This window comes from Bos mutus, chromosome 25 (genome assembly GCF_027580195.1).
Source record: "Bos mutus isolate GX-2022 chromosome 25, NWIPB_WYAK_1.1, whole genome shotgun sequence".
Lineage (NCBI taxonomy): Eukaryota > Metazoa > Chordata > Mammalia > Artiodactyla > Bovidae > Bos > Bos mutus.
The window spans coordinates 18228352-18256233 of NC_091641.1; the positions used below are offsets into that span (position 1 = coordinate 18228352).

General features: G+C 45.8%; 1 protein-coding gene across 1 annotated transcript in view; it reads right to left on the reverse strand.

Annotated features, from left to right (window-relative positions):
• Positions 1–5196: 5196 nt before the first annotated feature.
• HS3ST4 (heparan sulfate-glucosamine 3-sulfotransferase 4) overlaps positions 5197–27882 on the reverse strand; it is a 504558-nt gene continuing 481872 nt past the window's right edge. The window contains 1 exon segment of the mRNA XM_005889365.3: positions 5197–7214. Within this exon segment, the coding sequence (XP_005889427.2) occupies positions 6578–7214 (637 nt within the window). The 3' untranslated portion in view covers positions 5197–6577.

The window sequence follows — 27882 nt, forward strand, 5'->3', positions numbered from 1 at the left end:
TTCTTTAGGACAGGCTGTGCTGACACCTTCTCTGCTGCAATCCACCAGTGCAGCAGCCTGTCTTGTGGTCTTACTACAGTCATTACGTTGATGTGCAACTTTGGGAATGTCCCTTAAATTCCCAAGCCATCATAATTCCCATCTGCAAATTATAAGGTAAGACTTGTTGGTCATTCCCGACCTAGAGGACAAGTCTGTATCTAACTTAAGATGTGTGAGTGCGTATGTCTTCATTTTCACTATTATTGCACATTTTCAGAAAAGTTGCATTTCTACTGATTTGAAGTCTTTCTTGCTATGTGAATCAACAAGTAGCCAATAGCCAAGGAAAGAGGGGTGCCATTTGACCTTGGACTTAGGCAATGCCAAGGTGGTGGTGGTGGTGGTGGTGGGTCTCTGAAAGGACTTGTGTTCCCTATTAATGGCTTGGTTATGGTCACTTAGAGATACACAACTTTTCTTCTGCCAAAAGATTATCTTTGATAGCAATGATCCTCATGCATACTTCTCTCTTTCTCCCCCTAGCCCCCCAACCCTAGCCAATATCTGCCTTGTAGCCTTCTTAATTATCCAATCTTGTATTTTTTACACTTTATTTTGCTAGTGTCTACCTCTTAGTGTGTTAGCCTAACTCTAAAGCGTAAGAATAGTTTTACGATTGGAGATGAGGCAAAATGCTGCCAAGGAGGGTCTTAGATGCCATGAACCTGGTGGTCTTTGCTTTGCCTTAGTTATCACTGCTGCCCCTACTTCATGTTTCCATAGCACCGTGTGCCCCCTCGTAACAATGCAAACTGATGTATTTCATTTTTCCCGTATCCATCTTCCACACTAGGCTGGGATCCCTGTCAAGGCAAGTCAGCTTTGCTATCAACCGCCCCTTGGTTACTCTACACATATTTGTGGAATAAAATCCAAATGAAACACGGTTGTCTCTGGACCACAACTGGTTTCCTGAATCCAGGGACACTCAGGATGCTTGGCCATCTTCCATTCTGGGACTCACATTTCATGCATTTTCTTGGCCTTTATTTTTTGCCCTGATGGTGGATGATGTACTATTATTACCTTGAAATAATGTATTTTCACAATTTAAATAAGTGGTTTCCAGTATCTCTGCTATGTGGAAATGACACATCCTCATCCCCTTGATAACCTGGAAATCACATGAGCTCATCTACCCCGACCAGCACCCTAGTTTGCTACACAAAGAAACCAAGGAAGTCTCCCAAGCCCACTTTATTATGAGACTTGTTCCCAAGCCCCTGCCCTGATTCTCAGCCCTCTTCATCTTCCAGGTAAACTCTTAGGAGTCAGCGTTCTAGGCACAGAATTCATAGCTTGGAAGCTTGAAAACGTCACCCCCATTTCCATCTCAAAAGGATCTGTGTGGCCCTTTGTGAATGAGCCTAGGAGTCTTGTAGCATCTAAAAGAACCTTTTAGAGTGACGAGCAAGAGAAAGGCCAGAGTGAGGTGACCCCATCTGGGTATGGGGTGGTGGCAGAAGGGGCCTGACCTGGCTAGGGAGAAGGTTTCTCAATTAATTGCCTGAAATTCAGCCAGTTCTGAGCTATTTATAGAGGATTTTTGTCTTTTTCTTTTGACCTCAGCTCATGGCAAAATCTGTGGTGGTTCTCTTCCTCCTAGCATTCTTGTAATTATCCAGTCTATGTAAAGATACACCCTTGAAATACTTGTTGTTCTAGAAGTGCTATCAGGAATCCCCTTTCTCTTCCTCCTCCTGCTCTTCCATATTCTCCATCTTCTTCATGATTATCATCATCATCACTTCGATCACTATCCACTGTTGCCAAGGAAGCACTTTATTCTTTTCAAATACCTTCCCATCTATTGATTCAATTTGGCCCTCACAGTCACTCTGGATGATATTCCAGTAGGGATTCAATATGCCCATTTTTGAGATAGGAAAACTAGAATTCAGATGGGGAAGGCTACTTGTCCAAGATAGAGGCAAGGATAAAACCCGGCTACCTCTCTTCTGAAAGTAGTGAGACAGAAGTTTTTTTTGTGGGGGTGGGATGGTGAATAAGGAGGTGGAGGATGGGCAAACGAGAAGGGGCAGATCAGACCAGGAAGATCTAGATGGCAGAACCAAGGGACTGAAGTTTTAAAGATGTGAAACTCAGATGAAGACTCCCAGTACCATGGAACTGAAAGGACCACTCTTTCCAGAACTTAAAATTGGGTCTTGTTTAGTTGCTAAGTCATATCCAACTTTTTTGCAACCTCAAGGACTGTAGATTACCAGGCTCCTCTGTTCATGGGATTTCCCAGGCAAGGATACTGGAGTGGGCTGCCATTTCCTAATCCAGGGGATCTTCCCAACCCAGGGATCGAACCTGAGTTTCCTGCTTGGTAGGTGGATTCTCTGCTGCTCAACCACCTGGGAAGCCCCAAAATTGGGTCTGAGAGGCTCATCATGGTACAGGGAATTCCCATCAAATGGCCACATCCTTCCAACTCTGAAGTGAGGGCTTCCATAGACAGTCTTAAGATAAATGGGGCTACTGAATGTTTTTGTTATTATTGCTGTTGTGTTTTGAGCTGGGCGGTATCAGTTAAAAGGTCAAGGCATTCATACCTTTCAGGTACAAACTATTATGTGCAAAAAGCAATAAGCATGAGAACAATGCCAGCTGCACTGTTTGGAAGGATGGATTCTCCCTTTCTCATCTCTGAACCACTCGCAGCTGCCTTTCCAGAGCTGTGAATCATCCGTTTGAGGGAAGGGAGGGGAATAGAATGTTAAATACAATTTATGCTTTGCTTATTGAAATCAAATACAAAATTCAGCCTCCCGTGAGTTGCCATGCTCATGTTTAAGTAGGGTGGAAGTGTCACTAACCTGAGACCGTTTTCATAGGCTGACTTAGCTTTGCTGGATAGAAAGCAATTCCTTTGTCAAGTTTCCCCACCAAAGAAGGGGATGTGGCTTGGTGACTCACTCCAAGTCACAAGAATCAAGCTAGAGAAGACACTGCCAAAAAGAGAACTTAAACGTGCCAAGTTGGCATTTCTCTTCAGAACCGTGAGCTTTCACCCATATCACTAAACAGACGCTTAAAACAAAAATTCTCCAAATATCAAGGCTTAGGCCTCTGCCCTAGTTCTCCAGAGAACTTTAGCCTGCTGCTCTATGCAAGAGGGATAAATACTTAGGGAGAGTTTCCTACTTTGATTTCCCAGGTCAGAATGGCTTGTTAACCATGGGCTAACCATTTAAAAGATGGATTTGCTTTTCCTAGCTAAGTGAGGATGCATACTCACTAAGTTTCTTTTTTAAGCAGCATTTGAGGGCTTCCTTGGTGGCTCAGACAGTAAAGAACCTGCCTGCAATGTGAGAGACCTGGATTCAATCCCTGAGTTGGGAAGATTCCCCTTGAGGAGGAAATGGCAACCCACTCCAGTATTCTTGCCTTGGGAATGTCATGGACAGAGGATCCTGGTGGGCTGCAGTCTATGGGGTCACAAAGCATTGGGCACAACTGAGAGACTAACGCTTTAAGGGCTTGATATTCTGAGTTTATAGGGACAGGTAGACAGCCAGGGAGGTGGGACATGGACAGTGGTGTGACTGAGGGGCTGAGCTAATACGTGATCATCCACTATATAAGAGATGGAGTAGGCTAGAGCAGTGGTCATTCTTGCGTGTATGCATGCACAGTGGCTCAGTCATGTTTGACTCTTTGTGACCTTATGGATTGTAGCCTGCAAGGCTCCTCTCTCCATGAGACTTTCCAAGCAAGAATATGGGCGTGGGTTGCCATTTCCTTCTCTAGGGGATCTTCTTGATCCAGGGTTTCCTGAATTGGCAGGTAGATTCTTTACTGCTGAGCCACCGGGGAAGCCCACTGGTCATTCTTAGCTCATGGGAAAATATCTTTAAAATTTTCCTACCATGAGCTGCTCCTTTGACCTCCTAAGTTATAAGATTTCCCCTTACTTAGTTGTCACTGAACTCCAAAAGAGACCTATTCCTCCAAAGAAGGCATCAATCCTAGGGACCACCTCATTCAGAAGTGATCCCCACAAAGGCATGAATGCAGGGGAGGAAGGAGGATGAGAGGGACAAAGAAATACACAGGTGAGACTTCCCTCATTCTCCATCCCAGCTTCATAACACTATTTTTGAAAGGGTAGATGTCTGGGCCCCACCCGAGAGATTCCAACCCTTTAAAAATTCTGCAGTGCACCTTAGGACGTTGTAGCTTGAAAATACCCCCCACAGCTGCCTCTAATACATAATCAGAGCCACTCCTTGCTTTGCTTATGAAGTTAGTTACTTAGTTGTGTTGGACTCTTTGCAACCCCATGGACTGTCGCCCACCAGGCTCCTCTGTGCATGGAATTCTCCAGGCAAGAATACTGGAGTGGGTTGCCATTCCCTACTGCAGGGGGATCTTCCTGACCCAGGGACTGAAAACTGCATCTCCTGCATTGCAGGCAGCTTCTTTACTATCTGAGCCACCCGGGAAGCCCTTGCTCATAAAACAGGGCTCCAAATCAGTCATCCCACACTACATTCTTCTGATCAAGCAGGCCCTGTCTTCTTTCAAATAGGTGTGAATGTGTACGTGTGGCACAGTTTTATTTGTATCTTCATTTACTTTGGTGGTTTAGTCACTAAGTCATGTCTGACTCTTGTGATCCCATGGACTGTAGCCCACTGGGCTTCTCTGTCCATAAAATTTTTCAGGCAAGAATACTTGAGTGGGTAGCCATTCTCTTCTCCAGGGCATCTTCCCAACCCAGGGATGGAACCTGCCTTTCCAGCATGGCAGGCAGATTCTTTACTGCTGAGCCATCAGGGAAACCCTTTTTACTTTGGTAGTAAAGGGATATATGCTGCCTTCAACTCAATAACTATTTTTTTAATCTGGAAAAAAATTGTCAGATTGTTTCTGAATCTTGCACATCAGTCTGTTCCTTGGCAGGATGGGTTAAGAGGGGAGGACACCGCACCCTTTATAAGAACTGCTTCCTTTGTGCTGTTTCAAGAATCATCCTGCCCTGCAGATAGAATTCCCTGGCAGAGTGGATAACCTGGGTCGTCCTGGCTATCCCAGAGAAGGGATACTCCCAGAATTCAGGGGGGTGGAGGTGGGAATGGAGGTAATCAATACAAACACACCATCAAAATCCATCAATCAGATTGCATTAAGCTTTATAACAACACAGTTTTCAGTTAGCGGGAGAAATGACAGTTTAATAACAGTTGAACAGATTTCACTCCCTCCCCCCACTCATACATATTTCCAATTTTGCTAGAACAGTTCCTGGTTCTGGAGATCTGTGAAGAGTGTTTTATGTCAAATGCTGCATTTTAATGGAATCAAACTAATGCGAAGGGACATCTGATGCAGCAGCCCTTGATGGGGGTGTCCGCAGGCAGCCCTTACCCTCCCCCACCCCCTGACACTGGGTCTGACAAAGGGAGTCAGTCTGCTTGTTGCTGCCCCAATATGTGCCATCTCTGAATCGAGCAAACGAAGCATGAGATGACCACGAAGGGGAGATGGTGGGACAAAGAGAGAGATGGTGATCAATCCCCTGTGGGTTGGGTTGCTAAAGGTTATTAATAACAAAAGACATGCCAACTCTCTGGGTCCTGCCCCACTGGGGACCCTAAAGGACAGAGCCCCTCCAATAGCTCGTTTCAGATCCATGCTGCTGAGGGTCTCAGAGATGGAGACCTCCCACCAAGAAGACTGGTTTTCTTTTTCACTCCCAGAGATGGCATTCATCTTTCCCAACCTCAGAGCTCTGGGCTCAGCTGCCACTCCCTTGCTCTAAGAGCAGTCCTGTGAGCCTGATTCTAAGGAGGGCCTAGGCTAAGCTTCTTTACCACCCAGGATACTCATGAAGAGAGGGACCCAACTGCCCTTTGAAGGCTCTTAGAAGGAAGGCTTCCAGGGATGTCAGCTTTTTTTTTTTTTTTTTGGTGAGGAACGTGCATGCCTCTGCCTTCATCAGATGAGGAGTGAGGAAGTCAAAGGTTGTGGGATGAGACCTTAAGGAGAAGGCTTGAGACACCTTAAGAGGGAGGGTCTTGCTCCCTAGGAGTCCTGGAGCAATCAGCCACAATTAGTATTCTGGCGAAATGCCAAAGCAGAGGTTGATCAAGCAGGGGCCTTTGCCAGATGTGGGGCTAGAACTCGGGCTTCTCAAATTAAAGTGAGAGGCCCCTGCCCAAAGTAGACCTTCCCTTCTTTCTTATCATTTAAACAAACATTCATGGCACTGTCTCTGACCTTGACCGCTATTTATCCTGTCTTCAGACTAGATTAACCAGCAGAAGACAAGAATTAGCAGTGGATTCTGGTGGCCACCTGGTCAACCAGATGCTGCTACCCAGGCAGGCCTGGTACCCTATGCTCATGCCAGGGGATCCATCTCTCTGCCTAAGCCAACAGCGTTGGAAGCAATCCTGACTGGAAAAAGGAGGAGATCTACTTGGCACCCCAGCAAGGCTGAGGCTGCAGACCCTGGGGGATTCAGGACTTGGGTCAGGAGCCTCCCTAGCAACTCGCCAGCCTTGCCGCCACATTGCGAGCCTCATTTGTCACCCTCTTCCTGTTCCCACTGGAAATCTTGACCAGTCATTTGGTAAAACATCATGTTGAAGGGTTTGTAGAACTTCCGCAGTCTGTGGATCACATCCGGGTCAATGCGAGGATGAGTCCGACCCTTGCTCTTCCCTAAGCACCTGGGGGCACTGCTGTCTTCTGGCTTCTTTAAGCAAGGGAACCCCTTGGTTTTGTTGAAATAGAAATGTTTCTCAGTCACAACACGCTTGAGGCCTAGAAAATCCTGTACTTTGGCCATTTCCCCGGCGGGGTCCACTATGAGTCGCTCACCGCTGACGAAGAGGATCTGAGAGAGGGGGAAATACTGGAGCCAGTTTTCCAGATGCAGAGCATAGATCCCTATTCGAATGGCACTCCAGGAGGCGTCGATCAGCCCTAGGGTCCGATTTTTGAAGGCCAGCACCTCGAAGGTGGGGATCTCGGGTTTCTTTGACAGGGTCTGGGTGTAGTCAGAGATGGCCCTGGTCACAGGGTTCCTCACCACCACGATGAGTTTGATGTCCTTGGCCATGGAGTGGATGCGCTTGGGAGCCTCGTTTGTCACAAAGTAACTTGGCGTCTTCTCCATGGTTAACTGCCCATCCAAAGTCTTGGGCATCACATTTCTAGAAGAAGGAGGAAAACAAGAGAGTGGTTATTCCTATCCAGAAATAACTGAACTTGTCCCATGAAACATATGATATAAACAGCTCAGTGGGGAGAACTACCAAATAAAATTCATATACACTTGGAAGTTCTTTTTAGACGTGTTATTTGCTCAGTCATGTCCGACTCTTTGTGACCCCATGGACTATAGACCCCCGAGCTCCTCTGCCCATGGAATTCTCCAGGCAAAAATATTGGAGTGGGTAGCCATTCCCTTCTTCAGGAGATCTTTCTGCCCTAGAAATTGAAGATGGGTCTTCTATACTGCAGGCAGATTCTTTACCATCTGAGCCACCAGTGAAGCCCTTTTTAGACTATATGTCCCACTATAGTTCTGATTAAAGTATTTTCATAAAAGGCAGCAAAAAGCTTGTGCATTCATTCTTGGGAATGTTATACACCTGGCGTTTAAATTGCAGCTCTATCTCTTGCCAGTTATGTTTAACCTAGTTGGACTCTTAATTTCTCTGTGTATTAGTTTTATAATCTCTGAAATAAAGATAATGATAGCACCTACTTCACATGGTTGTAAAAGGATTAAAGGAGATAATGCTTTTAAAGCATTTAGCACAGAAGCTGGCATGTGTAAAAGCTTAATAAATCAAGGATAGATTGTTGTAGTGGCTTTCAGAAAGTGTTTGAGCTCAGCAAGACCTCAAAGGTGATCTAGCCTAAGGGTGGGCAAACTACTATCTGCCTCCTGTTTTTGTATGGCCCACAGGTAAGAATGACTTCTCATCTTTAAAGTGAAGTGAAAGTGAAAGTCACTCAGTCATATCCTACTCTTTGTGACCCCATGGACTGTAGTTCGGAAGGGGGAAAAACAAAAATAATAAGACTAACATTTTGTGGCACAAGAAAATTGTAGGTTCACATTTCAATGCTTATAAATAAATTGTCATTGGAACATGGCCATTCATTCCTTTCTGTAAAGTCTGTGGCTGCTTTTTGCATCTACATCGGCAGAGTTGAATAACTGCAAACAGAGACCATATCACATGCAAATCTGAACATATTTTCTAACTGGTCCTTTAAGATATCATTTGCTGACCCCTGGCCACCTGCAGATTAAATAAATGTAAAAGGCTTTGAAATAGTGTCCAGTACCACCCTACTGTTCATTGGAAGGACTGATGTTGAAGCTGAAACTCCAATACTTTGGCCACCTGATGCGAAGAGCTGACTCATGGAAAAGACTCTGATGCTGGGAAAGATTGAGGGCAGGAGGAGAAGGGGATGACAGAGGATGAGATGGCTGGATGGCATCACTGACTTGATGGACATGAGTCTGAGTGAACTCCGGGAGTTGGTGATGGACAGGGAGGCCTGGCATGCTGTGATTCATGGGGTCTCGAAGAGTCGGACACAACTGAGCGACTGAACTGAGCTGAACTGAATCTAGATTAAAAGGGTCCATCTAGTCAAAGCTATGGGATGGCACCCCACTCCAGTACTCTTGCCTGGAAAATCCCATGGATGGAGGAGCCTGGTGGGCTGCAGTCCATGGGGTCGCTAAGTGTCAGACACGACTAAGCGACTTCACTTTCACTTTTCACTTTCATGCATTGGAGAAGGAAATGGCAACCCACTCCAGTGTTCTTGCCTGGAGGATCCCAGAGACAGGAGAGCCTGGTGGGCTGCTGTCTATGGGGTCGCACAGAGTCAGACATGACTGAAGTGACTTAGCAGCAGCAGCACGTATGGATGTGAGAGTTGGACTATAAGGAAGGCTGGGCACCAAAGAATTGGTGCTTTCGAACTGTGGTGTTGGAGACTCTTGAGAGTCCCTTGGACTGCAAGGAGATCAAACCAGTCAATCCTAAAGGAAATCAACCCTGAATATTCACTTGAAGGACTGATGCTGAAGCTGAAGCTCCAATACATTGGCCACCTGATGTGAAGAGTGGACTCACTGGAAAAGACCTTGATGCTGGGAAGGATAGAAGGCAGGAGGAGAAGGGGACAATAGAGGATGAGATGGTTGGATGGTATTGCTGACTCAATGGACATGAGTTTGAGCAAGCTCCAGGAAATGGTGAAGGACAGGGAAGCCTGGTGTGCTGTAGTCCATGGGGTTGCAAAGAGTCGGATATGACCGAGTGACTGAACAACAATAAACCTAGTCAAAGGGTTTCCGTGGTGGTTCAGTGGTAAAGAATCTGCCTGAAATGCAGGAGACTCGAGTTCAATCCCTGGGTTGGGAAGAGTCCCTGGAGAAGGAAATGGCAACCCACTTGAGTATTCTTGCTTGGGAAATCCCATGGACAGAGGAGCCTGATGGGGAGTCCATGGGGTAGCAAGTGAGTCATATATGGCTGAGCAACTAAACACACAATTGTCCAATCTAGTCCAAAGGCGTCTTTATGCAAATGAGGAAAAGGAAGCCCAAGGACAGGGAATCAAGCAGGTTTTGTGACTTCAGCAAGTTGAATCACATCCCTGAGCCTTATTGTCTTCATCTTCAAAATTCTGAAACTTACCTCAAGTTCAGCTGAGAATGAAATGAATGACATATATCAATAGTGTGACCTACAGTGTGACAACATCTAGCACAGATCTGGTTTCATACATGGGATTTCTTCCTTCTTGGCTCCCAAGTTTGCTCAGTAAGGCCATGATAGGTCCCACATGTGTGTGCTCAGTCACTGCAGTTGTGTCTGACTCTTTGTGACCCACTGGACTGTAGCCCATCAGTCCCCTCTGTCCATGGGATTCTCCAGGCAAGAATACTGGAGTGGGTTGCCATGGCCTCTTCCAGGGGATATTTCCAACCCAGGGATCGAACCCACATCTCCTGTGTTTCCTGCATTGCAGGTGGATTCTTTACCACTGAGCCACTGGGGAAGCCTGATAGATCCCACACCAGGTTCCATATCTCTTGGTTTCCTTCCCAAGGTTGCTTCTCAAATCCATCCCTCCATCCCTGTTCACCTTCGGAGTGGCCTTGTCTTATTTGGGAGCTTCAAGGGACTAAAGGAGTTTGATGCTATTGGTCCTCCAATACCAACGTGGCCAGTCTATCAGTGAGAAAATGAGGCTCAAGATCCTATTATACAGTCAATTTGCTGCAGGCATATGTGGACCAAAGTTAATTGACGATAAACCCGTTGCATACCTGTTAGTACAGCAGGGCATCTGCCACCATGTACTCCATTAAGTCTGTTCACTCCTGAGCCTTGCACCAAAGTGGTACATTTAGGATTACACAAGACCTCTTTGTTATGATGACACGCTTTTAAATGTCTCAGCTAATAAAACTTAATACAGACGAAGATCCCTCAGCTTCCCTACCATAATTAAATTTATTTACTATCGCCTGTGTGGAGAAAGAATGACTTTTCTTTTATCTCTAATTCACATGCTCTGTCAATAATTAATTGCTACTGGGTTTTGAGCTTTCTTGGCAAGCACTTTTATTAGGCAAGAGGAATGTGCCTCTTGTCTAATGCAGAGATATTCACATGGAGTTTGACGTCGTTTGGGTATAATGATTGGGCAGTGAGCAGTTTTCAGATCAAAGCAATAGCTCTGGCCATAAGTAATCATACTCATCTCGAACAGACATCATCTCCCCAGTATTTTGAACGTCGTCACATTTGTGTGCCTCTTTGGTTTTCGTCAGATTTAATTATGTTGCTTGGAGGGGCAGTGCTAAGGAACATAGTTTTGGGGGAGTCAATTGTCTGATTTCAGAGTTCTGACTACCCTTATCACCTTGATGAAGTGACTAAACCAACCAGTATTCTTGGGCTTCCCTTGTGGCTCAGCTGGTAAAGAATCTGCCTACAATGAAGGAGACTTGGGTTTGACCCCTGGGTTGGGAAGATCCCCTGGAGAAGGGAAAGGCTACCCACTCCAGTATTCTGGCCTGGAGAATTTCATGAACTGTATAGTCCCTGGGGTCGCAAAGAGTCAAATACAACTGAGCCACTTTCACTTTCACAAACCACTCTGACTCTCCATTTTCTCATCCAAAAAATAGAGTTAATAAGTGAAAGTGTTAGTCACTCACTCGTGACTGACTCTTTGTGACTCCATGGACGGTAGCCCCCCATGCTCCTCTGTCCATGGAATTCTCCAGGCAAGAATACTGGAGTGGGTAGCCATTCCCTTCTCCAGTGGAATCATCCTGACCTAAGGAGTGAACTTGGATCTCCTGCATTGCAGGCAGAGTCTTTACTGTCCGAGCCACCAGGGAAGCCCAGGGTTAATGAAAGTCCCTCTCTTATAGGACTGTAGAGAAGATAATACAGGTGAATCACTTTGAATAGTGTCCAACGAATGCCAGAATTTTAAAAGCTTAAGCCAGGGGTGCACAATCATTAGGACAGCAATTATTAGAGAAGAATAAGGAGAAAATATTTATGTTTAACCAAATGGAAAAGTTGAACAACATGAAAACTAAGGAACTGATGTAGAAAAATAAAAAAGAATATTCTGATTCAAGCCCATATCACCATACTTCCTGATCAGGGGAGCTGCTATTAGTTTAGCTGGAGGTGAAGGAATATACTGATATCCCACTTTTATTCCAATTAGATTCTCTTATTTTATTATGAAACTCATGTCATAGTATAAAAATACTAAATAAATGTTGATGCAAAAAATACTAAAGATAGATATTTTTAATACATGGCCTTTTCAGAATTTTGCCCCTCAGTATATATACATTGCTCTTTTATTTTGTTGCATTTTTTTTTTTTTTTAGCTGCTAGGGTTTTCTTCTCATCCGGTCTCTGCTGTTGACTTCTTAGAGCTCAGTGTTTATCTTTACACTGACCTCGTTCAAATTCATCTCCTTCACTTCAGCTAATTGCTGCAGTCTGTCAAGATCTTTGTGGATCCTGAGTTTTTTATCTGAAGCATCTGAGATAAATGGTATCCAGCCTGTAAGCCAGTGTATATAGAGGAGTAAGTGTGTGCCTAGTTCAGTGATCAATGCAAAAAAACGGTATCCAGTCCTTATGGCTGAGACGGTAAAGAATCTGCCTGCAAAGCGGGAGACCTGGGTTCGATCCCTGGGTTGAAAAGATCCCCTGGAGGAGGGTGTGGCAACCCACTCTAGTATTCTTGCCTAGAGAATTCCACGGACAGAGGAGCCTGGCAGGCTACAGTGCATGGGGTTGAAAAGAGTTGGACACAACTGAGCAACTTTTATTTTTCAAGCCAGTGTGTATATAGGGAAGTAAGTGTGTGCCTAGCTCAGTGATCCATGCAAACAGCCATGAGAGGAGGGGGCTAGAGAAGGCAACAGAGAGAGTAGTGGGGAACAGAGATGCCTAAATGGCTTCGATTGTCATGTTACAGATAGATACCACCAGGCATTTGAGAGTTCCTGCATTTGGGGCACATATGGGAAAACCGTCTCATTTGTGGAATCTAGAAAAATGGTACAGATGAACCTATTTCCAGGGCAGAAATAGTGACACAGACATAGAGGACTGATATATGGACACGGGGTGGGGGGAGGGGAAGGTGGGATGAATTGGGAAATGGGAATTGACATATATACACTGTTATGTGTAAAATAGCTAGCTAGTGGGAAGCAGCTATATAGCACAGGCAGCTCAGCTCAGTGCTCTGTGATGACCCTAGAGGGGTGAGATGGGGGTGGGAGGAAGGTCCAAGAGGGAGGGGATATACGTATACTTATAGCTGATTCACTTCAGAAGCTAACAGTGTTGTAAAGAAATTATACTCCAATTAAAAAAAAAAAAAGATACAACTATTGTTGTGTGAGATATACTGGAATTGTTGCCAGTAACAAAGTATCCAGTAGATGCTCAAAATCAATGAAGTAGCAGTCCCCCCTTTCCAAAAAAGATTTTGAATCAGTTATATTCATTCATTCGTTCCATAAATGCTCACATCCATAAATAGCAATATACTAGTGAACACAACAGACAAGGTCCTTTCCCCCCACAGAGCTTCCAGTATAACTGCTACCTCCGATGAAAGGAGAGTTCTCTATAGTATCACATAAATAACTATTTTGATCAAAAGAGCAGGTATTATTACTTTTCACTTTTACAAAGAAGGAACCGGACTCAGAACCTGAAGATACTTTTTCAAAGTCTCACTGGGTGAGCTTATTCTTGGCTCCTAAGCTAATGGCCAAGCAAACATCTACCCCCAGCTCCTGGCAAATAGCAGGTGCTTGGTAAATATCTGTTGAGTGAATAGATGAGTAAGCCATTAGGCTCCTGTTCTAAGGCTTTGTTGTGATAGGTTTTGCTGCCCTAATCTCATTCTCAGCCCTTATCTCCTCACCAATCTACTCACCTGGGTCCTTAATTCAGCAGCAATTTCTTTACATAAAAATAGCTAGATATTTCTTGATATCTGTCTGTCTGTCTATCTATCTAGGTATTTCTAGATACCAGCTATTTCTATATCTAGAAATAGAGCCTCCCTCTTCCTAAAAAAATAAAAATAAAAAAACAACTACAGGAGACAGCTCTCTAACATGTAAGACCAACCCCTCCCCACATGGGCTTTGAATATTATCTCCTTCTACCTTCTCAGGAATTTTTCATCCCAACTTTCCTTCTCTCTCCTGGTATTAAGTAAGTTCTTTTTGACTGGATCTGACATTTCACCATGCCCATGCTCTCACATCTTTATGTGCTTGAGGAATGGGGAGGTGACCAGTCATGCCAGAGGGGAGTGAGCAAAGCTAAGGAAGTAAGGAAAAGGTCAGGGGGTGTGGAGGAAAAGACCATGAGGTTTGGGGGTGCTGGTTCTTATGGGCCACCGGCAAGACACTTGGTTTTATTCCATATGTGATGAGAAACCACTGGAGAACATGAAAGAGGAGAACATAAGCTTTACATTTTCAGAGATCTTTCTCCAGCTGCTTTGCTGAGAACACACAGGTATGTGGCAAGAGCAGAAGGAAGACTGCCTGCTAAGAGGCCATTGCTGGAAGGCAGGTTGGAGTTGAGGGTACAGGGATGCAGGTAGAGAGGGAAACCTGGGAAGTAGCGTTCAGAGTTGGGATGTCTTTAAAAAGTAGGGCCAACAGTCCTTTAGGGTGGGTGGGATGTGTGTGAAGCGAGAGTGTCATAGAAGACTCCAAGACTATTGGCCTGAGCTGATGATTAAGTAGTAGTTTATCAAAGTGGAGAACACTGGAAAAGAAGCCAGTTTCAGGGGAAGAAACCAAGTCTGGTTTTGGACTTGTAATCTGAGATACTCACATGGAGGAGTGGATACGAGAGCCTGAAATTCAAGGGAGGTTCCAGTTGGAGGTGGACATTTACATCACGTGTTCACAATCCACTTGCCAGAAAAGCAGGGTGAAGGGATGTCAGAGTCTCTTCACCTTCACTAGGAGAAGGTGGGTCATGACCTTTGCCTATCTGGGGAGTCCTTCTGAAGAGACACAGGAGACACAGGTTTGATCCCTGAGTCGGGAAGATCTACTGGAGGAGGAAATGGCAACCCACTCCAGGATTCTAGCCTGAAGAATTCCATGGACAGAGAAGCCTCATAAGCTACAGTTCAAAAGACTCACAAAGAGTCGGACATGACCGAGTGACTAAGCACACACCTGAATAGAAAAAATGCTTAGACACTGATGTGCAAAAATAAATTTTAACTCCATCACCAAGATTTTCAACTCCTTTGAATTCCCAGGGTCCCTGATAACTTCCTGTGTTACACAGCTTAAAATAATGTCATCATATGGTTAGGATAATGTAATAATGAGAGAAGGAAATGGCAACCCACTCTAGTATTCTTGCCTGGAAAATCCCAGGGACAGAGGAGCATGGTGGACTACAGCCCCAGCGGTCCCAAAAGAGTCAGACATGACTAAGCAACTGAACAACAAACATCATAATATGGTTGGTTCCCATGCCCTCCGTGGCTAAGCTCAGGCAATGTTTCATTCACCTGCGTATCCCCCATGCTTGACACAGTCCCTACTGCATGGAAGCTGCCCCATAATGATGTGTGGTTGTTGGACAAATGAATGAATGACATACAAATGGAAACATGATCCTTGGAAGTCAGGAGAACTGGGGCAGTTTGGAGGGCTCCTCTAAGTAGGTTTCTGGTGCCTGGGGTTCAGGATTTCTGAATTCCACGTCATCTCCCGTCTGAAGCACCCTGCACTGCAGCATGGACCATATGGTGAGGAAACACTGCATCTGTGCTTGGAAAGGCTTGTTAACAGTATCTGGGGTGCCCAGAGCAGCCGTGACATCGGCATCAACACAGCATCCTGAAGCCGAGAATCATCCCGCAAGATCACGCAGTTGCTCTCACAGCCCCAAATGTTTATGAGACACGAGCCAACACGCTCTCCAAGCTCCCCCACCTCCGCTCTGCTGGTGGGGGCACTGGGCTGGGCACAAGCCCCATCTGGATGCAGGTCACCATCTGGGACAACAGCTTTAACAACAGAGATCCCACAGTAGTTATCAGATGCCATTTACTGTACATGCTGTTTGGAGGCTCAGAGTTCAAATTCTGACACCAGATCGAGGTCTCCAAGCACTTTCAGACACTGGGCTCCACAGCCTGGTGCTTAAAAAGCACAGACTCCAGATGAACCGAATCTGGATTCACTTACTGTGACAGAGCAGACCCTTCCCAGGACAGACCCTCCTCATATCCTTTGTTTTAGCTCCTCTCTGAAGTCCCTAGATAATAGTAACTGATGCACATTTCCTGAGTTGTTTTACAGATGCTAAAACTCCCACCAAATTAGATGTTAACTATCAATACTAGTTATCTAGTTATCAGTACTAGATAACCATGAGCACACAGCCCCCCTGGCTTCTCAGAGCCTAAGCCCTGGTAACGTTAACGCCTGTGATGCCACCATCTGATTGGCTGATACTTTACCATCAATCAGAGAATTGTGCACAATCGGATCACATACCCTGTGATGGCCCTCCCTCTCTTGGCCTTTAGAAATGCTTTCCTGAAACCTCTCTGGGAGCTTGGGTGTTTTGGGCTCTAGCTGTCATGGACTCCCTGTGTGCTGCTGTGCAATAAGCATTGCATTTTCCTTCCCCACAACCAGCACCTGGTGTCAGTAGGTCAGTTTTATTTTGGGTGGGCGAGTGGACCTAAGTTTGGTTCAGTAACGTTATTACCCGTGTGACTCTGGGAAAATCACTAATCTAATATTTTGTGGCTCCATTGCATAATCTGGAAAAAAAAAAGCCATCATATTGATAATACCTATTTCTTAGGGATTTGGGGAAGGTTACTTTGGCCATCTCATGAGAAGAGTTGACTCCTTGGAAAAGACTCTGATGCTGGGAGGGATTGGGGGCAGGAGGAGAAGGGGATGACAGAGGATGAGATGGCTGGATGGCATCACTGACTCGATGGACGTGAGTCTGAGTGAACTCCGGGAGTTGGTGATGGACAGGGAGGCCTGGTGTGCTGCGATTCATGGGGTCGCAAAGAGTCGGACACAACTGAGCAACTGAACTGAACTGAACTGATATGAGTTAACAGGCTTCCCCAGTGGGACTAGTGGTAAAGAACCTGCCTGCCAATGCCAGAGATGTAAGAGACACAGGTTTGATCCCTGGGTTGGGAAGATCCCCTGGAGGAGGTCATGGTAACCCAATCCAGTATTCTTGTCTGGAGAATCCCATGGACAGAGGAAACTGCAGGGTTACAGTCCATAGGTTTGCAGATTCTGAACGATTGAAGCGACTTAGCACCCATGCATATGAGTTAATATCTGAAAGAGTGCCTCACAGATAGTAGGTTCTCAATACATTGGTTGTGAATTTTTAAAACAACTTTCTCAAAAAGGTACTACTATCCTCCCTACTTTAGAGGTCAGGAAACTGAGACTCAGTGAAATTGATTTGTTAGTCCAAAGTCACAAGAGGTGGAACTGCAACTCAAATCCCAGGTCCATCCTGCACATTAGCCCAAGCTCTCAGTTACTGCCTAGCAATGTTTCACCAAACAACAGAGGCTCAGCAACGTTACATGACTGGCCCAAGGTCACACTGTTGGTAGGTGGCAAAGCTGGATTTTGAGCCTCATTATATGTGTTGTAAAGGTAGGCAGTCACTGACTCACCACTGGGAGTTACAGAAATCCAGGCCAGAAGCCCCAGAAATTCTTGCCAGATCAAACTCCATCGTTTAATTTCTGATATCTCTCTCTGGGGTATCATCAACTGAAGCAAATGGACAGCATCATGGACGCTGAGGGACAAGGTGATCACCCATGTAAGATGTAAAGAGTCCATTCTCTCTGGAAGGGTCAGCAGCTGAGCCTGCTTTTGGCTTGCCTGAATCAGATGTACACAGGCACCTCACATTTTCCCAAATGCATTATCCAGTGGGACAAATGGTGCATAAATGAGCAATATTTTTTGAGCCCTCCTGATAAACTGTAACTCAAGAGAATGGTTGTGAGAGCAAGGGCATGAGGCAGGGCTGTCCCCTCTGCAATGAAGAAAGAAACTTAGAGAGTCAATCGGGTACCTGCTACTTGCCCAGCACTGAGCCAGGCAATTTCACGTATTATGCTGGCTCAAGCTCACCAGTGCCATATGAATCCATGAGCCCATTACAGAGATGTGGAAACTGAGTCCAAGAGACAATAAACCCTGCTCCGGACCACAGAGCTAGACCCTTTTCTGCCTCATCCTGTTGGAGTTCATGCTGCTTTTCAAAGTCAACTTTTAGGAATCTTGAAATCCCTGAAGATGAAAAGTCAAACCCTTGGGAAACCACATTTCTTATAAAGAAGACCCAAGAAAAGCAGCCTTTGCAGGGGCCATGTGGCTAAGGGCCAAACTGAAGCTGAGAAAGAAGGGATCCTGAGTGACAGCTCTGACTTCAGAACTAACTTGCCAAATGGGTTTAAGACAGGGATTTTTCTGTTTCTGGACCTGTACCATGAAAGGGCTTTGCTAATACAAATGCTCTCATTGATTACATCCAGCTTTGCTGGTGCTTAATATGTCAAGTATACAGTGATGATAAAGCGGGCATGATACCTGCCTGGCAACAGACCACGAGTTCCTTGAGGGACACACATGAATTTCCCACTTAAAAAAATTATTTATTTACTTATTATTTTTGGCAGCTCTAGGTCTTCATTGTTGCACACGGAATTTCTGTAGTTGCAACAAGCGGGGATTCCTTTCCACTTGTGGGGTGCGGGCTTTTCACTGCGGTGGCGTCTCTTGTGAACCTCAGGCTCTAGGTGCACAGGCTTAATTGCCCAGCAGAGTGTGGAATCTTCCCAGACCAGGGGTCGAATCCGTGTCCCCTGCATGGGCAGGCAGATTCCCAGTGACTGGACTGCCAGGGAAGTCTGAGTTTCCCATTTTTGTAAAGTGACCTGTGGTTCAGACGCAGCATGTCTGTTGTGGGCAGAAGTCTCTTTTCAGACAAAATTGCATCTGCCTCCAAGAGAGAGAAGGGGCTGACAGAAAAAGTGTGGGTAGAGGGGAGCAGAGCGGGTAGAGAGGAGAAGGGAAGGCTGAAGGTGATTAGGAAGGAGAAGAAAGAGAAAGAAAGACAAGAGAAAGGGAAGGAGTGGGGGAAGGAGGAGGAGGAGGAGCCTAGGCTGCGAGGAAAGGCAAAGAATGTAACTAACTGGAGAAGAAAGAGGAAAGCGTTCCAGGTTTGAATGACATGCAACCCCATGGTAGGAGACAAGAGCATACCCAGACCTCAGGAATATTTGTGCTTTCAAAGTTAGGGCCAGGCAGATACAGATATGTTAGGATTTATGAAAGAAAAGACAGAATACCATTTCATTAATTTGGCCACTTCTTCTGCCAACTCTGTGCCGAGATCAAGAGAGAAAATGAAGAGCGAGATCTCGTCCTAAAGAAGTCTTCGTCTTCTAAAATAGCAAAGACAGTCTATTGCTGTGTTGGATTGTGGAGGCCAATCCTTGCGTCTTGGGATTCACAGAGGTTCACGAGTTTCAGAGAGGGGAATCATTGACTGAGCGTTGACTTGATTCCAGGGTCCACGATCACCTTCTTCAGAAGCTCATCAGCGGGTGCTCATCCTGACAAAGGCGGGTGACCCAGTGTTCAACTTTGGGGTTCCATCTCTGAACCACAACTCGCTTTGAGCAACATGTTTCATGTCTTTGATCCTCAGTTTCATCATCTGTCAAATGGGTGTAATAACACCTCTTCCTCATTCACAGGAAAAGGTGCCCAGCACAGCACAAATATTGGTCAGTGTTCCCCCTTGTTATTACTGCTAGTGTAACGTAGCACATGGTAGATGCCAACAAATCTGTGTGTTGAATGAGTGAAGGAGACGAGTCCTGCTTAAATTCTGAATCTAAACACCTATAATCGGTTGCTTAATACATATGTTGTTGTTTAGTCGCTAAGTTGTGGCTGAGTCTGCGACCCCATGGACTGTAGCCCGCCAGGCTCCCCTGTCCATGGGATCTCCCAGGCAAGCAAACTGGAGTGGGTTGCCATTTCCTTCTCCAGGGGATCTTCTTGATCCAGGGATCGAACCTGCATCTCCTGCATTGCTGGTGGATTCTTCACCACTGAGCCACCTGGGAAGACTCCATAATACGTATCAGTTCAGTTCAGTTCAGTTCAGTCGCTCAGTCGTGTCCGACTCTTTGTGACCCCATGAATTGCAGCATGTCAGGCCTCCCTGTCCATCACCAACTCCCAGAGTTCACTCAAACTCACGTCCATCGAGTCGGTGATGCCATCCAGCCATCTCATCCTCTGTTGTCCCCTTCTCCTCCTGCCCTCAATCCCTCCCAGCATCAGAGTCTTTTCCATCTGTATATGATGACCTTAATTCACAGAAACTGACTTCTTCAATGGGCATTAATACGACCCATTCTGAGAGCACCAAAAAGCTTCTGTTTGGCATAGAATCCAGGAAATTTCTAGAAATCTCATTTGCTGTGCCATCCCAGGGTGCCCAAGCACTTGGGAAACTTCAGTGATAGACAGAGCTTGACCACTTTATAGGGCCCATGCCTCAAACTGAACGAATCACAGGCTTGCTTTTATTTCTCCTTGTCATCTCTGGCTTCTCCCAGTTCACCCACTGGGCTTCAGCATCAACAGACCACGATATGACAGAAGCTGAATTGCTCATATGGCCTGATTTCAGAAAACACATATGGACAAAAAGCAACTAAGAAGTCAACAATCCCTTAAAATGAATTTGTGACAGAGTCTTCACCACTGAATCTACATTTTTTAAATTGGCTATGTGCGTGCCTATGGGGTTTTTAGATTAAGTTGACACTTACTGATTAAGTGTTTGGTATCTCTAGGGATGTGAAGGTCCTGTGCAATAATTCCCGAGTCCACCGGTTGGGAAGCAACCTAAGCCTTTGCTTACTGACAACCTCAGCTCCATCAGCGTCTTCTTATCCACAAGGCTCCCTCCAATCCTTCCTCTTTCGTTAGTGGCCCACCTCACTCCAGAGATTCAAAAGCAAGATGCTTCCTGATTTTAAAGGAACAGGATTATGGCTCACTTCACCTGCCCCTGACTGGGGACTCCACCCAGAATGTACTTCTCTGATACTTTACTCACCCACATTCAAAGAGTGCCCGCCGCAGAACCTCACACACCAACTTCTATCAGCTGTTTTATTGTAGCTTCTTTCCTCCGGGCTCAGCATTTCCAAGGGCAGGTGCCACGATTAACTGATGATTACAGAGATGTCAGCATTGTCTGTCCGGGCACCGTGTGCTCACGATTTAACAGACGGTGACAGGAGAGGGCTCCTCTCAGGAAGGCGGCATTCCGGCTCTCTGCACCTCACACTGCACTCCCAGCTGTGTGTCAGCTCAGCACTGCCTCGGGGATTCTGCCAGCCCTGCTTCCTTCTCACCAGCATCCTGCAGCTGAGCCAAGCCCTGCTTGCTCCGGCTGAGTCTGCCTCTCTCACCCTTATTTATGCACATCTTAGCCCTCCTGCCTGGCTCTCTTCCTGGCTCTGCCATCCTCACCCTAAAGGACTTTGGGCTGAGACTTCCCTGGCAGTCCAGTGGTTAAGACTCCACACTTCCAATGCAGGGATGCTGGGGATGTAGGTTCCATCCCCGGTCTGGGAAATCAGATTCCACATGCTGCATGGCGTGGCCAAATAAATAAATAAATGATAAAAATAAACACAGGACTTTGGGAAACCTATTTAACCACCCCCAGTCTCAATTTCCTCAGATGATGAGGATCCCAAGCAAGATCTATCCCAGAACACGTCAGGTCGAAAGGGCTCGTGCTTATGATACTGCAGTAGAATGAGTGTTTGTGCCCTGCCCAAATCACATGTTAAGTCCTAACACCCATTGGGATGGAATTAGGGGGTGTGGCCTTTGAGAGGGGATTAGGTCATAGGGTGGTGCTCTCATGAATAGGATTAGTGCCCTTGTAAAAGAGACCCCAGAAATCTCCCTCCCTACTTCTGCCAGGTAAGTACATAGTAAAAAGATAGCCCTCTCTGAACCTGGAAACAGGTCCTCAGCAGACAGTGAATCTGCCAACACCTTGATCTTGAAATTCCCAGCCTTCAGAACTGTAAGAAATAAATGCTTAAGCCACCCAGTCCATAGTACTTTTGTTACAGCAGCCCCCAAACAAATGAAGGCTCAGCACAGTGCCTGGAAGGAATTAACTAATCAGTACAAGTGTTAATTACTGTTGCTCTATTTATGAACCCTGTTTATTCACTGTGCATTCACAGAGAATGCCATCCCTGGGACTTGTGCTAACGGTGAGGTTATTTCACGTTTACCTCAGGTGCACCTTAAAACAAACTTTGTTTTTGTAAATAATTTGTACACGTCTCTTCCTTGTTGATGCAAGGAACCTGATCGGCTAGAGAGATAAGGCTCAGTCAGAGCACTAGATGTTTTATTGGTGGAAATGTTGCTCAGGTCAACTCATGCCTGGCCATGGACATTTGTAAATAACTCGATCAAGATAGAAGCATCCATCCATACTTGACAGGTGTGAATTGTGCTGGGAAGAGGGTGCTTCATCACACGGCCAGGCACCAGCTCTAGTGTTGAAGGAAACTATTCTCTGGGATGAGAGACTGCAGCCCAGGAACCCTTTTTCTCTACGTTTGGCCAGAATGGCAGGACCTCCTGTCCTACAAACTGCCCAGGTAAGAACCTTCCACGAATGTCCTTCAGATATGTCCTTCATAAAGTTGCATCCCCAAATCAAGATCTCTAGCTTCAATGATGCACAGCACAATCATTAATTAATCAGTGCACCCTACCAGGCCTGTACTTAGACCGGACTTTCACAGCTTGGAGTGCATGAAATACTAAACAGATTTTCAAACCCATCCATCCAATCATATAACAGATGGAGAAATGACAGATAGGAAAGAAGATCAGTGCACACCTAGAAAGATATACACAAACATACACACAATGCCTCAAAGACTGTAATATTATATCATCAGATATTCAAGCACACCCATCCCTTACAGAGTGTTTCTGTTTCTCTCTCTCTCTCCCCCACCGCCCACCCCCCCACACCCCTACTTTTCCCATTACTGGCTCCTTCTCATTATTCAAGTCTTGGCTCAAACATCCCCAACTCAGAGAGCAATCCCCTTACCCAGGCACCACCTAAATCACTCTGCTTCACACTGGCCTCTTTTGTTCACTTCCTAGGGCTCCTTGTTATCTGACATTATCTTGTTTATGTGTTCATTTTCTTGTGTTTGGTCTGTCTGTCCTAAAGGAAAGTGAAATGAAAGTCACTCAGTCGTGTCTGACTCTTTTTGACCCCATGGACTGTACAGTCCATGGAATTCTCCAGGCCAGAATACTGGAGTGGGTAGCCTTTCCCTTCTCCAGGGGAATCTTGCCACCCATAGGTCGACCAGGTCTCCTGCATTTCAGGGGGATTCTTTACCAGCAAGCTCCAAAGAAGGAAGACAGTCTGGTGCTCGTGTATATTGCTGAATCACTCAGCATCTCACTTAGTGCCTAGAATTGAGACATGCTACTGCTGCTGCTGCTAAGTCACTTCAGTTGTGTCTGATTCTGTGTGACCCCGCAGACGGAAGCCCGCCAGGCTCCCCCGTCCCTGGGATTCTCCAGGCAAGAACACCAGAGTGGGTTGCCATTTCCCTCTCCAATGCATGAAAATGAAAAGTGAAAGTGAAGTCGCTCAGTTGTATCCAACTCTTTGCGACCCCATGGACTGCGGCCTACCAGGCTTCTCTGTCCATGGAATTTTCCAGGCAAGAGTACTGGAGTGGGGTGCCATCGCCTTCTCCGAGAATTGAGACATGGGTCACAATAAATATTTGCCCAAGAATTGGAAGAGATAAAGGAAGGAAGGAAAAGACAGAGCCCAGTTGGAAAGATGAGAAGGGAGAATAAAGGAAAAGAGGAAGGAAGAAAGGGAGGGAGGTTCAGAGAGAGGGAGGCAGAAAGGATGGGAGTAAGAATGGAGAGTTGGCTTCTTGTCATCATTCAGGTCTTACATTAAATGCATGACTTTGGGCTATTGTGAAAGCCATGAGTCACATGGAAATATTTAAATGTAAATTAATTAAAATTAAATTGAATTAAAGATTTAATTTCTCAGGGACAGTAGCTACATCTCAAGGGCTCAATAGCTACAAATGGCCAATAGCTACCGTGTTGGAAGTACAGCTCTAGTACATTCCATCATCACCTAATTTCTATTGGATGACACAGGTCTGGTCCATCAGCTATAATTTTTGTGACATCACACAGCACGTAAAATTCATCTCTCAGAGAGGCGCTCTCTGATCATTCTACCAAAAGTCAAGCCTGCTCCAAGTCACTCTCTATCCCATTGTTCTGCTTTCTCTTCTTCTCCACACTTTGTGGCGTTGGTCAAGATTTGGAATTAACCACTTTACTTGTTATTGGTCCACATGATTTCTGATGCCTTTCTATCTGACACTGAACTCTCCAATGGCAGAACTTTGTCTTGTTCACTAGGTATTATATCTATCTTTCATAAAGCATGGTATATAATAGGTACTTAATAAATTACAGGGAATAAATGGATGGCCCCTCTGAATCGGTACATTCGCATTCTTACACTCTATACACTCATTTCATGCATCCACACAGCGGGACAAGGGAGGTGAAGTAAGGGCTAAGTTGGTGGCAGGTGGGCCTCCATCTCTTCACCACTAGTTAATGTGTCCATGCTTATTTGCTCAGTAGCGTCTGACCCTTTGTGATCCCACAGACTATAACCCACCAGGCTCCTCTGTCTGTTGGGTTTTGCAGGCAAGAATACTGGAGTGGGTTGCCATTTCTTCCTCCATGGATCTTCCCAACTCAGGAATCAAACCCTTGTCTCTTGCATCTCCCACATCGCCTGCACTGGCAGGTGGATTCTTTACCACTGAGCCGCCCAGGAAAGTGAGAAGGTAGAAAAGGCTGAGTGCTTATACCTGCTTTCGTCCACAGTCCAACCTCCTTCACTGAGGCTCTACACAGCTTGCCAGACTCGTCAGGGGCTGGACTCAAGAGTCCTCACCAGGCTCTAGCACCTGGGGGAGGGAATCTTGGGACGATCCAGGTCCAGGGTGTGGAATCTGTGCTGCTGGCTGGTCAAGGAGGGGCATACACAATGTCACAGCCTTCATTTCATGTCTGATCAATTGCCTACAAACTTCTTCCTCTCATATCTATCTATCATGATCAGGCAGTCATTATATCAATGTGTTAAGATAGCTCCAGTTTTGGAGAATGTTTTCAGGGGGAATAAATATTCCCTTGCTGTGCTCTTTTTATGCATCTACGAGATCCTCTCACGATAGTCCCAGCAAAGTAAGAGTCTGCTTTTGCTGAAAGATCCCAGCGAAGCATGGCACTGCCCTCAGATGATTGTGAATCTCATCTTCTGCTTGGACTCACTCTGCCTGATCTACAGAATTTCTGGTCCCACTCTGGAGCTCAGCACACACTTGGTATGCTGCCTGGGGAAACAGGCTTCCCTTTTACTTGTCAACCTCTCTGGATACATTCTTTTTCAAAAATTTTTATTTAGATTTGGGGAATAGACAATTAACAAAGTTGTGATAGATTCAGGTGTGCAGCAAAGGGACTCGGGCATATATATACATGTATCCATTCACTCCCCAACTCCCCTCACATCCAGGCTGCCACATAACATTGAGCAGATTTCCATGTCCTATATAGTAGATCCTTGATGGTTGTCCATTTTAAATGTAGCCGTGTGTACATGTCCATTCCAAACTTCCTAATTATCCCTCCCCCATAAGTTCTTCTGTTTTTAAATAATTGTATTTATTTCTTTTTGGCCGTCTGGGTCTTCGTTGTGGCGCGGGCTTTTCCCTAGTTGTGTCAGGCCGGGGCTGCTTTCTAGCTGCGGTGCGCAGGCTTCTTTTTGCGGCGGCCTCTCGTTGTGGAGCTTGGGCTCCAGGGCATGTAGGATTCAGTAGTTGCGGCTCCTGAGCTCCAGAGCACAGGCTCAGTAGCTGTGGCACATGGGATTAGTTGTTCCACGGCATGTGGGATCTTCCCAGACCAGAGATCAAATTCATGTCTGCTGCACTGGCAGGCAGATTCTTTACCACTGAGCCACCAGGGAAGCCCCCCGTATGTTCTTGTTAAAGTATCAGTTGCTTGGTCCTGTCTGACTCTTTGTGACCCCGTGGACGGTAGCCCGCCAGGCTCCTCTGTCCATGGAATTGTCCAGGCAAGAATACTGGAGTGGGTAGCCATTCCCTTCTCCGGGGATCTTCCGAACTCAGGGATCAAACCCAGGTCTCCTGCACTGCAGGCAGATTCTTTACCATCTGAGCCACCAGATAACAAGCCGCAAACCAGGGTGCCTTGAGCTGGGATATGTACGCTACTCTGATTCCAAGGGAATCAAATGTTTCCCTGTCCAGACCCAAATGGTTGACTTGAGAAATATTAACACCATTGCCTCCTTTCTGGATAGATGCTTTCCACCCCCTAGAGCTCCCCATCTGCCTGCAGCCACCCCTGACCCTCGTGCATCATTCGTCTCATAGCTTAGCGCTCCTGCACAGAGCCGGGTGTCTTCAGGTGAGCATGTACGCACACGGGAGTGTGCTGACACAAACAGCATCCCAACCTACGTAGCATTCTAAAATGTGGGCTTTCTACTCAAGAATACTTCTTGAGGTTGTCCTTTATCAGTTCACATCCCATTTTTCAATGGATGTTGCCTTCTGTACCATATGCAAACCACAGCATGCAAACCAAATATGTTTACTTAGCCATTTCCCTGTACAGGGTCTTGGATTTTCATCAATTTTCCACAACAACAAATAAGGCTAAAGTGAGTACCCCTGCACATGCCTCTCTTTGGATGTTCTTGTTTATTTTCCTAACAACAGCCCTACAGAAGTTGGATTGTTGGGTCATGGGAGTTTGAATCTAAAGGTCTTCATAGATACTGGTACATTGCCTTCATGTCAAATCATGCTTTCAAATGATGTGTAAGGGCTTCCCTGACAGCTCAGTGGTAAACAGTCTGTTTGCAGTGCAGGAGATGCAGATTTGATCCCTGGGCTGGGAAGATCCCCTGGAGAAGGAGTTGGCAACCCACTCCAGTATTCTTGCCTGGAGTATCCCATGGATGAGGAGCCTGGTGGGCTACAGTCCATACGGTCATACTGTTTGGTCATACACAAACTGTGTAAGAGTACCCTGTCCCCTCACCTAATTTCCAATTCATTTTCACAAAAAGGAAAACGAAAGTGAATGTTTTTGGATTAAAGCTCAGGGGTTCATTTTTTTTCTTTTGTATGTGTCCAGATTCTAAATACTCCTGATGTGCATGCTGACCTTCTTCATTTCCACCACCCTGGTGGTAACCATCCTTCAGGACTCAGCTCACACGTGATGAGACACCTCCCTGCTCTGGACTCAGCTGCCTGCTCTGTTTCTACCACTGACCCATCACATCATATGGCATGTATGTATTTCCTTGTCTTCTTTATCAGACTCTGAGTTGGGGAAAATGCCAAAATAGGCTCCCAGAAAAGATTAACACCCTGCTCTGTCCAGATGCTATAATAGGTTTTTGCCAGGAATGTGTGTGCCCCTGGTGGCACCAGGAACAGGTGGAGTGTCATGTGAACCTTGAGCATTAAGGAATATTGATGGGAAAAGAATTATTTGCAGGATGAATGTGATTGGATGTAAGTGAGCAGAAACAGGACTTCCCTGGTGGCTCAGACGGTAGAGCATCCGCCTGCAATGCAAGACACCCAGGTTTGATCCTTGGGTCGGGAAGATCCCCTGGGAGCTCAGCAGGTAAAGAATCTGTCTGCAATGCAGGAGACCCCAGTTCGATTCCTGGGTTAGAAGATCCCCTGGAGAAGGGATAGGCTACCCACTCCAGTGTAGAAATGTCCCATATATATATATATGGGAAGTAAAGAAACAAAGCATGCAGCTCTCTGGGAGAAACCTGTTCTAAGCACAGGAAACAGCACAGAGGTCCTGGGGTAGGAGTGTTCTTGGTGTGCACAGAGTCAAGATGGAGGCCAGTGGGGCTGGAGACCACAGCAGAAGATGAGATCAGAGAGGTCCAATGATGAAATTTCATTCTAAGTGTGACAGTAAGTCCTTGAAGTTTTTTATGCAGAAGTATCATGATCTGACAGAGA